General features: G+C 41.2%; 1 protein-coding gene across 1 annotated transcript in view; it reads right to left on the bottom strand.

Annotated features, from left to right (window-relative positions):
• The window catches only part of slc12a5a (solute carrier family 12 member 5a), a 715472-nt gene that overhangs the window by 85842 nt on the left and 615869 nt on the right, over nt 1-13761 (bottom strand). The window contains exons 6-8 of the mRNA XM_069884657.1: nt 9386-9516; nt 4761-5002; nt 643-854 (exon numbers count right to left, since the gene is read on the bottom strand). Coding sequence (XP_069740758.1) covers nt 643-854; nt 4761-5002; nt 9386-9516 — 585 coding nt within the window. The remainder of the gene's footprint in view (nt 1-642; nt 855-4760; nt 5003-9385; nt 9517-13761) is intronic.

Raw genomic sequence — 13761 nt, 5'->3', positions numbered from 1 at the left:
TATTGCTTTTGTAATGTATATTACAATCCTTTAAAATATACTCTTAGGATGTCCAACATCAGTGGCAGAGTCAACAATATCCTTTTGGAGTCTCTCTAATGAAAGGGCTTGTATGGAGCTGGAAGGGAAGGGGTTTTATTACCGATTTTGATTTGGAACTGATCAGAACTCTACATGACTTGGACATGTGACCTTCCCATGTGGGCTCCTCTTTCGCTTCTAGTTAGCAGATATTGGAGGACTATGAGGTGACAAATGGCCACTGAGCTACAAAGAACCCCGGATCAGATCCTGAGTTATGCTGTTAGCTGTTTTCAGTTCCAGCAGCTGCAGGTGTGTTACAACTGGGATCAATGGATCAGCAGAGCATTTGGCCATACTGTCTACTGAACACAGCGAATGCTGAACCCTAGGAAGGTTATGCTTGGCTGTGAAGAATCTAAAGATGAATAGCCTGCAGGTTCTTCCTCTCAGGCTATGCGTATATTTGGGAGAGCTTGTATTAGTAGCTCCTGATCTGCATGGCCAGTGTCAATGTGAGGGTGGAGGAATTTGAAAGCTATTACCTCATGCTGAACACCTGCACACCATATGCTCCCTTGGGCAACACTTCTTTCTGCTGCCCATTGTATTGCCCATTACCTGCGATAAGTCCGCTGGCGACTCCTGGGATCCCTTGCAGTTCAGTGATGTTGTTTTTCTCAAAGTATTCATCACATGTGGCATTGAGGAAATCAGACGTGCAGAAGAGTTGCCAAAGCTTGGTGGTCACAGTCTCATTGGCCACTGTGATCACTTTGGCACATACATCAAAATCACTCTGTGACAGTGTTCTGTTCCCTAGAATACAGACACTGGAAATAGAGAAAACATTGCGTTAACTGTGTGCCATGAAATGTGAGTGAGCTTCACTTACACAATGATAAAAGTTCCCATGGTAGAAACTCTCATTACAGTCTATTATCATTTTGTGTATATCTCAAAGGGAATTGTTTATGGCATTGAAAAATGATGTAATGTAGCACCAAATATACAATGTGTCTTCTATGGCTAAGATTAATTATTTTCTCTGATGAAGCACATGAAAGTTTGTTATCCTTGAGGGCAATTTTGCATTGAATAATGAAAGTTGTTAGCTTGGTTTCAGAAGATAAAAGGGCGTCCTCTTTTATTTTATGTTTTCTAGAGCTTATAAAGTGCTGCATGTGGACAGATATAAATCTTTTTTACAGATAGGCAAAAACTCTAACTAATATGAACTATATCAATTTGGTGCCATCTAAAACAAAGGCCCTATTGGTGCATTCTGGAGACTGCCTTCTTTTCTAATTTTAGTTTTGCCTCCACTTTAGCAACACATTTTTATTCATCCTATTGAGAATCTCAATTTTTTGAAACTGAAGTAGTTTGACTGTTATGAAGCTCTACACCATGGATCTGTCGGGAGATCCGCACCTGCATATCTTAGCAGCTTTTCCAATGACCTGAACCTAATTGTAATCTGCCCTCTCCTACAGCAAAAAGAAAGGTACTAATGAAAAGTTAATGGAAAGGGAGCTGAATTTAGCATTTTGAATCTGTTTTGTTATTCAATAGCGTGGCCACATATTGCCTGTTGTTTTGGATTCCCACAGTATTCAAATTTTAATCTCTATCTTGAACTCATCAAATGAGTTCTGGGCTAGAGAATTCCAATGAATCAAAATTCATCACAGAGAGATATTTTTCTTTATTTTAGTCCAAAGTGGGTGACCCCCCCCCCCCCTCCTGCCCCTGTCAGAGGGAACATCTCACCTGCCAAAACCCTTTGGACTTTTGAACTGATCATTGTTTATATTTTCTATAGCACCTCGTGTGACAATTCAACCTTTTCAGGAATCCCACTGGTGAAGCTGTTTTGCTTTTATAAAGCTTTAAATGTGGTCTCATTGGAGTTCTACATAATTGCTGCATTTTGGTTTGCTTCTTTCTTTACTTCAATCAGGCTAAAATACTTCTCACTTTCCCAACTGCTCATTATACCAGCAAGTTAACTTACTGTGATTTGATGTGATTTTAGGCTATCCACTTTTTTTTCCCAGAGTCACAATTTAAATAAACTTCTGATTTTCTTACCAAAGTAGATATCTCAATAATTAGTCACACAAAAGTCTGGCTTACACTTGCCCACAATTTACCAGTCTGTAAATCTTCGTGATCTTTACTGTAATCCAACTCCCAATTCAGAGTATCACTTCGCTTTGTAGCATCAGCAGACTTAAATTTGTTCATTCAAGAGGTTGGTACATTGCATGTAGCGAATATTAAACATTGATCCTTGTGGCACTGTGGTTACCAACCAAAACTTATCAATTAATCTCTACTCTCTGTTTTCAGTCTATTGGTTGGTTCTTAGTCCATGCAAATAAATTGCAGACAATACAGCATGCAATTAAATGGGAAACAGCTTTTATCTAACTGTAATCTCATTGAAATATGTATCTAATTCATCTGTCCCAGCCTACAGTTACTTACAGAAGGCCATCCTTTTTTAAAAAAATAATTGTGCATGATTAGCGGTCCAATGTAAAAGAGTCCTACTGAAGATATTGCTCTTGGAGTCTTTGAGACTGAACTGAAGTCTTGGAGTGTTCTTACTTCTACAAACATCTCCAGATCCTATCCAAGTTCACTATTTTGAGCAGGTGAAAGGTCATCACTGTACAAATCCCATCACTCTCATTTTACTGGTTGAATTTTCTTTATGTTTTTATATTATCTTTCATTTGTATTTATTTTTCCCACATGATCCTTTGGAAAAAAAATTTAGACTTTTTAGAATCTTAAATTCAGTCATGCAAGTCTGATCCAAACCATCTGCTTCCAGACTGGAGAAAAGAGAGCTTGGTCTGCTTCATCCGGAAGGAGTCCCATTGATTTGCAACCAAACTCTGCTCTACACCCTTGGACATTTTTCTTTTGGCTGGTATAGTTCTGCCTCTTTGTAATGGGTGATCTTAAGAATACTGAGAGTGGAGAACTATGTGATAATGAAGCAGTTATTGTCATGTGGAAGTGAGGCATCTCACACTGGACACCCTGCACTAACCCACCCAGATTGGGCTGATGTGGGTTATCCCATTAGCTGGCTATTCCAATAAATTGTTGCTGAATGAGGTGCAATTCTGATCTTTTCTTTCATTTCCTTGGCATTTTTCTCCTTTATTTGTATTTTCCAAACAGATGTTGTATCCAAAATAAGATACCCAGTGTATATGGCTGATCAACTTTGTCTAGCACTCATAGCAATTAGAATTGAATGAAATTAAGTGGCACATTTTTTATTCACAGAGCAAGCTAGTACTTTTACTTTGCAGCAGTAACTCTACTTCAAAAGTGCTTTGTTGGACATTTTGGACCTAAAGTTGCAAAAGTTGCCTTATAAATGCCCTCCCTATGAGTAATGAGTGGTTCTCCACATCAGTAGTTGATGGAAATCTTAGTACAAGAGCCAAAGTTAACTGTAATGCAGAATTCAAAACCTCACACAAAAAAAGTAAAAATAAATATATAATAATTTAAGAATAATATTAGAGATGGCACTCTGGCTGTTGTGGATATAGGGTTATCATCTGTCCTGAGGAATTCCCTGGACAGCCTCAGCAGCTTGAAGGAACTCTTCTGCGGATGGTTATGGACGGATGCAGATGCATGTGCCTTATGAGTAACTGGGATGTTCATTCACAATCACTGGAAACTACTGCTCTGGTTTCATGGATTTCTCTGATTTTCAATATTATCTATTAGAAAGCAATGGTCAACAACTAAGCAGACAATCATGGGAAATGAGCAGAATTCATTATTTACACAAGATTATAAAATTATTCATAAGACTGATTAAAGCAAATTGACAAATGCAGCAAAGAATCCAGTGGTCACAAGTTAACTTTTAGAAGAGTAAAGAAATTGTAAATTAATTTACTAGAAAAGGACATTGAACTTAGAAAATAAATGGTTTTGTCAAATAATTAGATACAGTACATATTTGGAGGGAAAGAAATGTTGGATTGGGGTAAAAAGCTGGTAGATTGCACTGAGCCACCAGTTAAAGGTAGATGACCTAATGCTTTTTCTTCTAATTACTACATTTAAGAGATTGAGATTCAGAATCAGACATTTCTTTAATCTGGCATATCCTTGGATAAAACTACCAATCCTGTCGGAAAAGTACGCAGGAGGAGAATTTATGGAACATGTACAATAAACTGAATGCCTTCATTAGATTTTCAGGCACATGAAGCCATCCAATGCACTAAACTTTATGTCTTATTTATTGTTCTACTTATTAAGGTATTTTTGCCTAGTCTTGTTGGCCTATACAAGGTTCATTTTGACTCTTTACTTGGAACGGTGAGAGAATCAATGCTCCGGGTAGAACCATCCTCACCTAGACCTTCTCGACCAGCTGGAACCTCTGACAATTTGTTATTCATTATTATTCATTGTTATTCAAACATTATTCACAGGAGTTTGAAAGATGTCAATATTTTAAAAATATTATTTCAGATTTATAATGCAGATCACTTTATTTTTAACCTGTTCATGTTATCTGGTTTTCAACTGTGCAGAAAATAAAGGAGAGTGAATAAACTTTGTTTGGAATTCAATTAATGTCCAAATAGTTCCAGCTTTTACACTATCTCATGGTATATAACAGGCACCATGATTGGTGATTTAATATTAATAAATATTGCATTGTCACTCTGTGTTATTGTACTTACGGGAAGTTTGGTGGGTCAAATGCAGATTTGATAACTCCAGCATAAATGGAAAGAATGGATAGGATGACACATGCCAGGAATACCAGAGCAAACTTGTTGACGTATCTGACTCCTACAAAGACTACTAGAGCCATGAAGGTGAGGACACAGGTTCCATACACACGCATGTTATTCAACATGGCTGCTGCTTCCTCACTGGCTTCCTCAGCTTTGAAAATTGCCATACCGGGGAATATGTAGGTCTGTAAAAAGTACAGGGAGTTACAGAATTCTTGAAGACATATGTTGCCATCTTTTCCCTTTGATGCTCTTGAACATAATCAGTGCTGTTGCAATGAAAATTATAGGACTCAGATCATACTGTTCACTCACCCATGGATATATTGTTCATCAGAAGCAGCAATCTACATCAAACCAAGTGGGGTAATGGAAGGCAATGGGCTAGAAACTCCATTGCCTGTGTAGGTATGTGTCAAAGCACTGCTGTGCCACAGTCTTGTGCCAACGTTGGGTATGCTCCTTCTAATGGATAAGGTCCAAAACATTGCAAATGGTAGAATAGCCTTATATACAATAACACTCCCAAAGTCCTTTCCTCCATGAACCTTTGTTCTTGTGGAGTGCGAACAGTGGAAAGAGACTAAATTAAGTGGACAGATTGGAGAAGATGATTAATGGGTAGAATGAAGAATGGCTGAAGAAGATGGTTTCGGGGTTGAGGAGAGAGTATAGGGTGTGTTGACGCTGTGGGGGTTGCAGAGGAAATGGTTAAGAATGAGGAAAATAAATAGGAAGAGTGGCCACATTGGCATTGAATGGGGTAATAGGATGATCACTGATGGGCCTTGCCCAGATATACAAGCTTGCAGGCAGAGGCCCAGGAAGGGCTGGCTTCTTTGCCAGTACCAAAAGGGGCTGCAGGCCTCCAGTTAAGACTTACTCTGGTGTTGAAGTCCGATGGGGCTCATAATCAGGGCAGAAATTTGCATGTGTGACATCAGTTGATCATTCTGTACCACTTGACATCACTATATATCTAGTGAGCACTACACATTAGCTTAAGTATCCAATAACTTTGATGATCATGTTTTGTAAGACATTCTATTGCATAGCACATAAAAATGTTGAGCCAAAGGGTAGAATTTTTAGGCCAGCATCTCATGGCTATTAAGGTTAAAAAGAACAATGTCAATATATATATTTACAATATGAACCAAGATTGTTTGTCAAATTTTTCAAAAATATAAACATTAGTACCTGAATCTGAGGTTTGGCCCCTCCTTCCTGCCTGATATTCAATCAGGTCATGGTTGATATAAATCTTAATTCTATTCATCTGCTTGAGCTTCATCATCCACCCAAATTGATCCGCACCAATGGCAGTCTCAAAAGTGCCTATTGGCCCAAAATTCTGATCATCTCCTGCCTTTCAGGACTCCGAGGTTAATTTTACTGGACTGCTAAACCACTGACCTCAATTACAATTCAGCATAGAGTGGTGATCAGACCTAAGTTGTTTCTACTCTATGATCAACCACACACAGCAATTATTTACACCACTAATGGCAAGGCAGACGCTGATCTTCAAGGCCATTGTTATCCTAATGTTATTATCTTTCAGTTATCAAAATGCTTTTCAATAAAAAAAATACCAGTTTAGGAAAATAATTGGGTGGCCATTCCAAAAGGAGGACATGGTCAGAGGTTACCATATACAGTGTGTTGGCAATACTGTTTAAATTTTATAACAAAAAAAGTATGTGATTTTTTTGAAACCCACTGTGTACGTATATATGTTTCACTTATTTCAGACAGTTTTCAGCAATATGTAGAGTTCAAGTTCCCAGCCTGCATGTAAGCAGTTATAGGCAGCGGAGAAGGTACTGTTTTTTGCCTCACTGCTCCAAGGATCCAACTCCAGTCCCAACCTTGGGTGCTGTCCGTGTGGAGTTTGCATGGTCTTTCTGAAACAACATAGGTTTTCTTCCACCATCTGAAGACATACTGGCAGGTTAGTTGCCAACAGTAAATGACCCCATAATGTAAGCTAGTGGCAAAAAGAATCAAAAGGAGAGTTGGCAGAGGCGTGAGATCGGGCAAGTTGCAGAAGCCCAGGGAAATCTCTCCCTATCTGTCTTATGATCCAGGGGCAGACATGGGCCCTGTGAGCTGAAAGGGCCCTTTCTATTCAAGCATAAATTAAGCAGAAGAAATATAAGAGGAAGGAAATCCTGTTGCAGCTGTATAAAACTTGGGATAGGCCACAGTTGAAGTATTGTGCGCAATTTGGTCACCCCATAGCAGGAGATTTTAGAAAGGGTAGAGAAGAGATTTATCAGGATACTGCTTGGATTAGAGGGTATGAATTATGGGAGAGGATGGACAATCCTGGATTGTTTTCTCTGGAGCATCAGAAGCTGATGGGAGACTGGATTAGAGTTTATAAAAATCGTTCCTAAAATTATGAGAGGATAGACAGTCACATTATTTTTCACAGGGTAATGATTTCACATACTAGAGAACATGATTTAAAAGTGATGGGGGAGGGGTGTTTGATTTAAAGGTGATATATGGGTTAAGTTTTTGACATAGAGTGGTAGGTGCCTGGTACAGCCAGGGGTAGTGGTGGAAGCTAATTCTTTGGCTTGGCTTCGCGGACGAAGATTTATGGAGGGGGTAAAAAGTCCACGTCAGCTGCAGGCTCGTTTGTGGCTGACAAGTCCGATGCGGGACAGGCAGACACGATTGCAGCGGTTGCAGGGGAAAATTGGTGGGTTGGGGTTGGGTGTTGGGTTTTTCCTCCTTTGCCTTTTGTCAGTGAGGTAGGCTCTGCGGTCTTCTTCAAAGGAGGTTGCTGCCCGCCAAACTGTGAGGCGCCAAGATGCACGGTTTGAGGCGATATCAGCCCACTGGCGGTGGTCAATGTGGCAGGCACCAAGAGATTTCTTTAGGCAGTCCTTGTACCTTTTCTTTGGTGCACCTCTGTCACGGTGGCCAGTGGAGAGCTCGCCATATAACACGATCTTGGGAAGGCGATGGTACAGCCAGGGGTAGTGGTGGAAGCTAATACAATAGAAGTATTTAACAGGCTGCTATGTGGAGACATGAAAAGACAGGGAATAGAGGGATCTGTACTATGTGCAAGTAGCAGAGTTTTAGTTTAACTCGAGCATCATGCTCAGTACAGACATCATGGGCTGAAGGGCCTGTTCTGGTGCTGTACTGTTCTACAATGTAAGAACTCATGTAACCCAGAATAATTTTCATTATTTTGTGAGATTGTGAACATTTAGCATTGGGTTGACCAGTACACCTAGTCAGGCCTGAATCTGGGGTCTGGGGATTTAGGTTAGTGTCTGACCTGTGGGCTCTCTAAATCTCAGATGATCTGCATTCCTTGACAACATGGAGGGCTGTCCAAGGGCTTGAGAAGGTGTTCACCTACCCTCTAGGTGAGTGGGGGGTGGGGGGGTGCTTCAGGATATCCCTGAGCCTATTGGCAGAGAGTCACTGATTGTGACAAGAGTTGATAGCAAAGGTGGTGATGTTGGAATTTTCTCTCCCCAGATATCCCCACATCCATGCTGGCAGCACTGTATGTGATTGGAGGGGCACTTGACAATCTGCTTTCCATGATGCCTCCACTCTGTCTGTTCCCTTAAGAACAGGACCCTTCTCAGGGTGGGAAAGGCTGAACCCCAGCTGCCACCAATGTTCTCATCTGCTCTTGTCCTCACCAAAACATGCTAGTGAATGCAGGTGTGGTTATGGTAGTTGCTGGAGGGAATTAGATCGGTAGAGGAGTTTGCAAAGTCTGCAAATCCTAATCTCTTTCGAGCAGAAAGTATGTTTAAAAATAATGCCGCTCGTCCAATTTTTGGTGTACAGTCCCTCAGTTAACTAAGACCAGAAATTCACTGCAATAGATATTTTATCCAGTCACAAAACATTGCTCCCAATCCCCTCTGTAACCCCCAGCACCTTTCCCTTTCCCCACAGTAGGAAACTCTCCAATCCTCCTCGCAGACGCTTTGACTTGATTTCTTCATTCCCGACTAGTTCCTGCTCCACCTGACAGTCTGCTCCCAATACCAGGCAGCTCCCACCTCCTGCTGCCTTCAGCTAGAATCTGCTCTCTGCTGGATGTATATCTGGAGATTTCATCTCATGAATTCTCACCACTATCCACCCATTCAGTTAACTCATCTCTTCACCCATCTCCCCTGTGCAGGATTCCTCCTGGTTTATTTAGAGTGTCCAGGAGATTCATAGTTCATTCTTGGAAACCCCAAACATCGTGGACCTTGATGGTTGATCAGTGCAGGGAGGGTTTACAAAACCAGGGCTAATCTATACAAAACTCGATGCAGTGAATCTGAGGTTCAGCCATGTTGTTTATCATTTACTTACGTGTGCTCAAATCAACATAGTTTTCATCGAGCCTCCTGATATCAGTAATCCTGTTTGTGGAGAATTACACTCTCTGCCATCATTTACCCTTTCTGCTCGAAATGATCACTCCCATCTCTGACCCTGTCATTGACTGTAAAGTGTTTTGGAACATCCTTAGGCCTTGAAAGATACTACAGAAATGCATTCTTCTGGCCCTTGCTGTTTCTACTCACCAGAAGGATTTCAATGGTGCCCAGGATATACATGGCACCAGCAAAGGTTGTTCCCAGGTAGAAACAGAGGCCCACTGCACCCCCAAATTCAGGACCCAACGAGCGGGAGATCATGTAATAGGAGCCACCGGCTGCAGGAGACACAAATGAAACAGAGGGGAATTTAGTGCATACACAATATATCCAATGTGGCTTTCTCCCTTGGATCTAGCATGAGATCAAATCAAAGGCTGAAATTTAAAATGCTCCATATTTGTCTGAGAATTAAATGAAATAAATTCAAGCTTGAACTCATAATTTGTAACATAACAACTTTTACTTATAAAGTGCCTTTGATGTCCATAGTTAGTTTTGAGAGGCGCTGTCTTGAGAAAGAGTACAGCATCCTAAAGTGCACGCATCACTCTGGTCATAATTTCTTCTCTCTGCTCACTCAGTGAGTCCAGAATCTCTCAATTCGAGAACTGTTTACATCCAACAGTTATCAGGCTCATGAATCTTCTTCTTCCACTCTAACTGCATCCAGAATCTCCAAAAAAATGTCTCCACTATTGAAACATTGCTTTTTTCTTGCACTAATTTCAACTGTGAATATTTATTTATTATCTCTTTTCTGTCTTGGCATATTGTGGTAATATAATTTATACTCTCATTGTTGGTGTATCTTATGTATCTGTGTGACTGCAGCAAATAGAAATGTCAGTGCATTTATACATTGTATTTATGTAAATGACAATAAATTTTTATCATCTCCACTCATTGACTTCATGGAACTCTTATAAAACCAAAGTATTGTGGTGAGATATTAGTCTGATGACCTGGAGGTATATCAGTGGTAGATTTTCATGAATATTTTATAGAATGGAAGAGAAATAAAAACATGTAGCGATTAGGGTGGGACTATCATTGCTTAGAGCTGTAGCAAGTAAACGCATTATTACCAGCGGCAGAGGTCAGAAATGGAGGCCTTAGAAGCCGGGGTCAGCTGCAGTTGGCAAGACCCACAAACCTGACCAACCTGTCATGATTAAATTTCATGTAATTGCCAACCCTGCCATCAAGTCATCAGACAGCTGGTTCATGCTGGTGCTATTGAAACTGAGATTCTGTAAATAACCCAAGGAGAGGACATTGAGAACGAGGCTTCAAGAGGCACTGGCAGAGTGTGGCCTCCAGCAGACAACTGGTCTAATTACTCCATATCTTCCTCCAGCTGAGGACAATCCTGAATCTCCAAAGACTCTGAGGTTAGGTGAGATAAAACTAAAGGACATAAGTTAAGGGTGAAAGAAAATAATGTTTAAAGGGAATGGCAGGTGTGGAATGTTCATCTGCTAGCTGAGTTGATAAATGCAAGCTCATTTTTGACTTTTAAGAAAAAATTTGGACAAATATGTGGATTGGGGGAGGGGTGGGTATAGAGGGATATGCTCAGTGAAACTAGGCAGAAAAATAGTTTGCCAAGACTAGAAGGGCCAAAGGGCTATTTCCATGCTGTAGTGTTCCATGGTTCTCTGGATCAATGATGTTCAGGTACATCAAGGAAGTTGATCCTCTGCATGTCCTACTGTATGGTATCTCTCTAACTCGATATGTCAGTAAATGTGAGAAACTCTCCATGAGGTTAACAACACAAGAATGTAAGATTATAGGAGTTGACCATTCGATCCCATGAGCTAGATGTTAATACTTGACATGATCATGGGTGATCTCTTGCTTTTGATCTCAAAGATCCATTTGTACCAATTGAGCTCACTGATTGAGACTCTACGGAACTCCATGATAGAGTGTTCTGAAGATTTACCATCCGCTGAGTCAGGAAATTTCTCATCACATCAGTCAAACAGGCCTAACCCTGGACTCCACAGCTGGGGGAAACATTCCCTCCACATCCAACTGTTAAGCCCTAGAAGGGTTGAGGAAGTAAGTTCATGCTGCATTGTTAACCATAAATGCTGAAAGTATCCAACATTTTCTATTGCTATTCCTGATTTTCAGTAGCTGCAGGCATTTTGATTTTCACAGTATGAATTTTGTTGGACTCAGATCTTCTCTCATCTTTCCAGCTCCAGGGAACATAGGCCTAGTCTATTCAATCTCTCTTTGTGCGACAAACATGCCATCCCTGGATCTAGTTTAGCAAATCTTTGTGCCATTCCTCAGTGACGCTTACATTATATTTTTACAGCAAGGAGACCAGAACTGTACAGATTGTCAGGAGCAGTTTCACCAGTATGTACCCTATTTTCCATATGCCTTCCTCTAAGTCTCAAATCGGCAAAGAATAAGCAGCGCCACATGATGAGTCCACTGAAACCACAGCGTGTGATTAATTTGTAATCACCTTCAAAGTTTCTAAAACAGTCTAGAAACTATAAAGTTTGTTTTAAAATTAATTTATCAGGTGTCATTCACAACTCCTGAGAACAGAGGTAGGCCATGAAATCACTCAAGAAAGTAGGTTGCAGTAAAACTGAAAATGCTGACAACATGATAGTTTTTATTTCAGACTTCCAGCACCTGCAGTCTTTTTCTTAGATGTTGGCAACTTCATCAACACATTCACTGCTCAAATCTTTACTTCCCTCCAGGCTAAGAAGACTGGGATAAACTCTTGATATGTTTGATCTTATTAAGATTCAGGTGGTGGGGGGTGGGGGGGGGGCAGGCGGGGAGAATCCTTAACTATTAGGTTCTTATGAAGTTCATGGGTTACCATGTCGGAGGAGACTTTGTGACATTCTCACACTCACAGAGCATTTACAGTCACAAACTTGCACCCACAACTGTTGACAGAATATCTGGGCCACAAGGTCAGGAGGGAGTGTGTCTTCCACATTATAACTCACCTTGAAATTGTGAATCCTCAAGTGAAGTCAAATTTATTGTCATCAGATTGCACAAGTACAACTGGACAAAACCATCTGGTTCTCGATGCAAAACATTCTGACGCACAACCCAAAATAACACACAATCAGATAGACAATACATAATGCAAACTAGTATTCGTATGTATAAGTGAATATTGTTTCATGAATATGAGAGTCTTGGATGATTAGTGTGATCATTTCCTTTGGTTGCTCAGTGTTCAGACTGCCTGTTTCTCAGACTGGTGCTGGCTCTGATACTTCTATATCTTTTCCCCGATAGGAGCAGCTGAAAGGTGCTGTGCCTGGGATGGAAGGGGTCCTCAATGATTTTGTGCACCCTCTTCAGACAATGATCCCTGGAGATCACATTGATGGGGGGAGGGAAATTCCAGTGATCCTCTCTAACACTCTTATGGTCCTTTGGATTGACCTCTGATCCATTTCTCTGCAGCAACTGTTCCACACTGTGATGCAACCAGCCATGGAGCTCTCGATAGAGCTCCTGTAGAAGGTTGACATGATGGTGGCCAGTAAGTCTTGCCCGTTTCAGTCTTCTCAGGATGCGCAATTGCTTTTGTACCTTCTGGACAAGTGAGGATATGTTGTGGACCCACAATATGTCAATAGTTAAGTGAACTCGAAGGAACTTGGGGCTCTCTACTCTCTCCACTACAGAGTTATTGAAGTGAAATTGAGGATGGTTGTTCCTGGTCCTTCTGAAGTCCACAATCATCTCTTCATCTTTTCCACGTTGACTCTCAGGTTGACTCTCGCACCATATCACAAGATTTCCCACTGCTTCTCTGTAGTGCGACTTATCATTGTTTCTAATGATGCCAACTACTGTTGTGTCATCTGCAAATTTGTTGACACAGTTAGAGTTGGATCTGGCGATGTAGTTCTGGGTCAATAGCATTACTAGGAGCAGGCTCAGCACACAGTCCTGAGGTGACCCAGTGCTCAGTATGATGGCGCTTGACGTTCTGCTACCGACCTGGACAGACTGTGGTCTTTTTGTTGGGAAATTTAGAATCTAGTTATAGAGAGGTGTGTTGAGTTCCAGCGAGGACAACTTCTCCATCAGCCTCTGGGGAATGATTGATTTAAATGCCGAGCTAAAGTTGACGATCAGCAGCCTGGTGTGTGAGCCATCCTTTTCCAGGGGGGGTCAGGATGGAGTTGAACGGACAAGGCTATAGTATAACTATTGAAATTGATCCTGTTTCTCTGGGATGTGTGCTTTGGTGCCTTCCATCACCATCATTTTCAAAGCATTTCATAATGGTGGAGGTCAGTGCTACGGGGCGGTCATCATTAAGGCCTGTTATTGTTCCCCTCTTGGGTACCGGGATGATGGTGGCTGTCTTGAACCCTACGGTAATGATAGACTGCTGCAGTGAGGGGTTGAAGATGTCCTTCAGTACCCAACCAGGTATGTTGCCTGGTCACGCTGCCTTGTGTGGGTTCTCCTTGGATAGGGCTCTCCTCACCTCAGCTATGCAGGTG

The sequence above is a fragment of the Narcine bancroftii genome, chromosome 6, assembly GCF_036971445.1.
Source record: "Narcine bancroftii isolate sNarBan1 chromosome 6, sNarBan1.hap1, whole genome shotgun sequence".
NCBI classification, from domain to species: domain Eukaryota; kingdom Metazoa; phylum Chordata; class Chondrichthyes; order Torpediniformes; family Narcinidae; genus Narcine; species Narcine bancroftii.
Note: the sequence above shows the minus strand (reverse complement) of the source record. Positions and strands in the feature narration are given on the sequence as shown.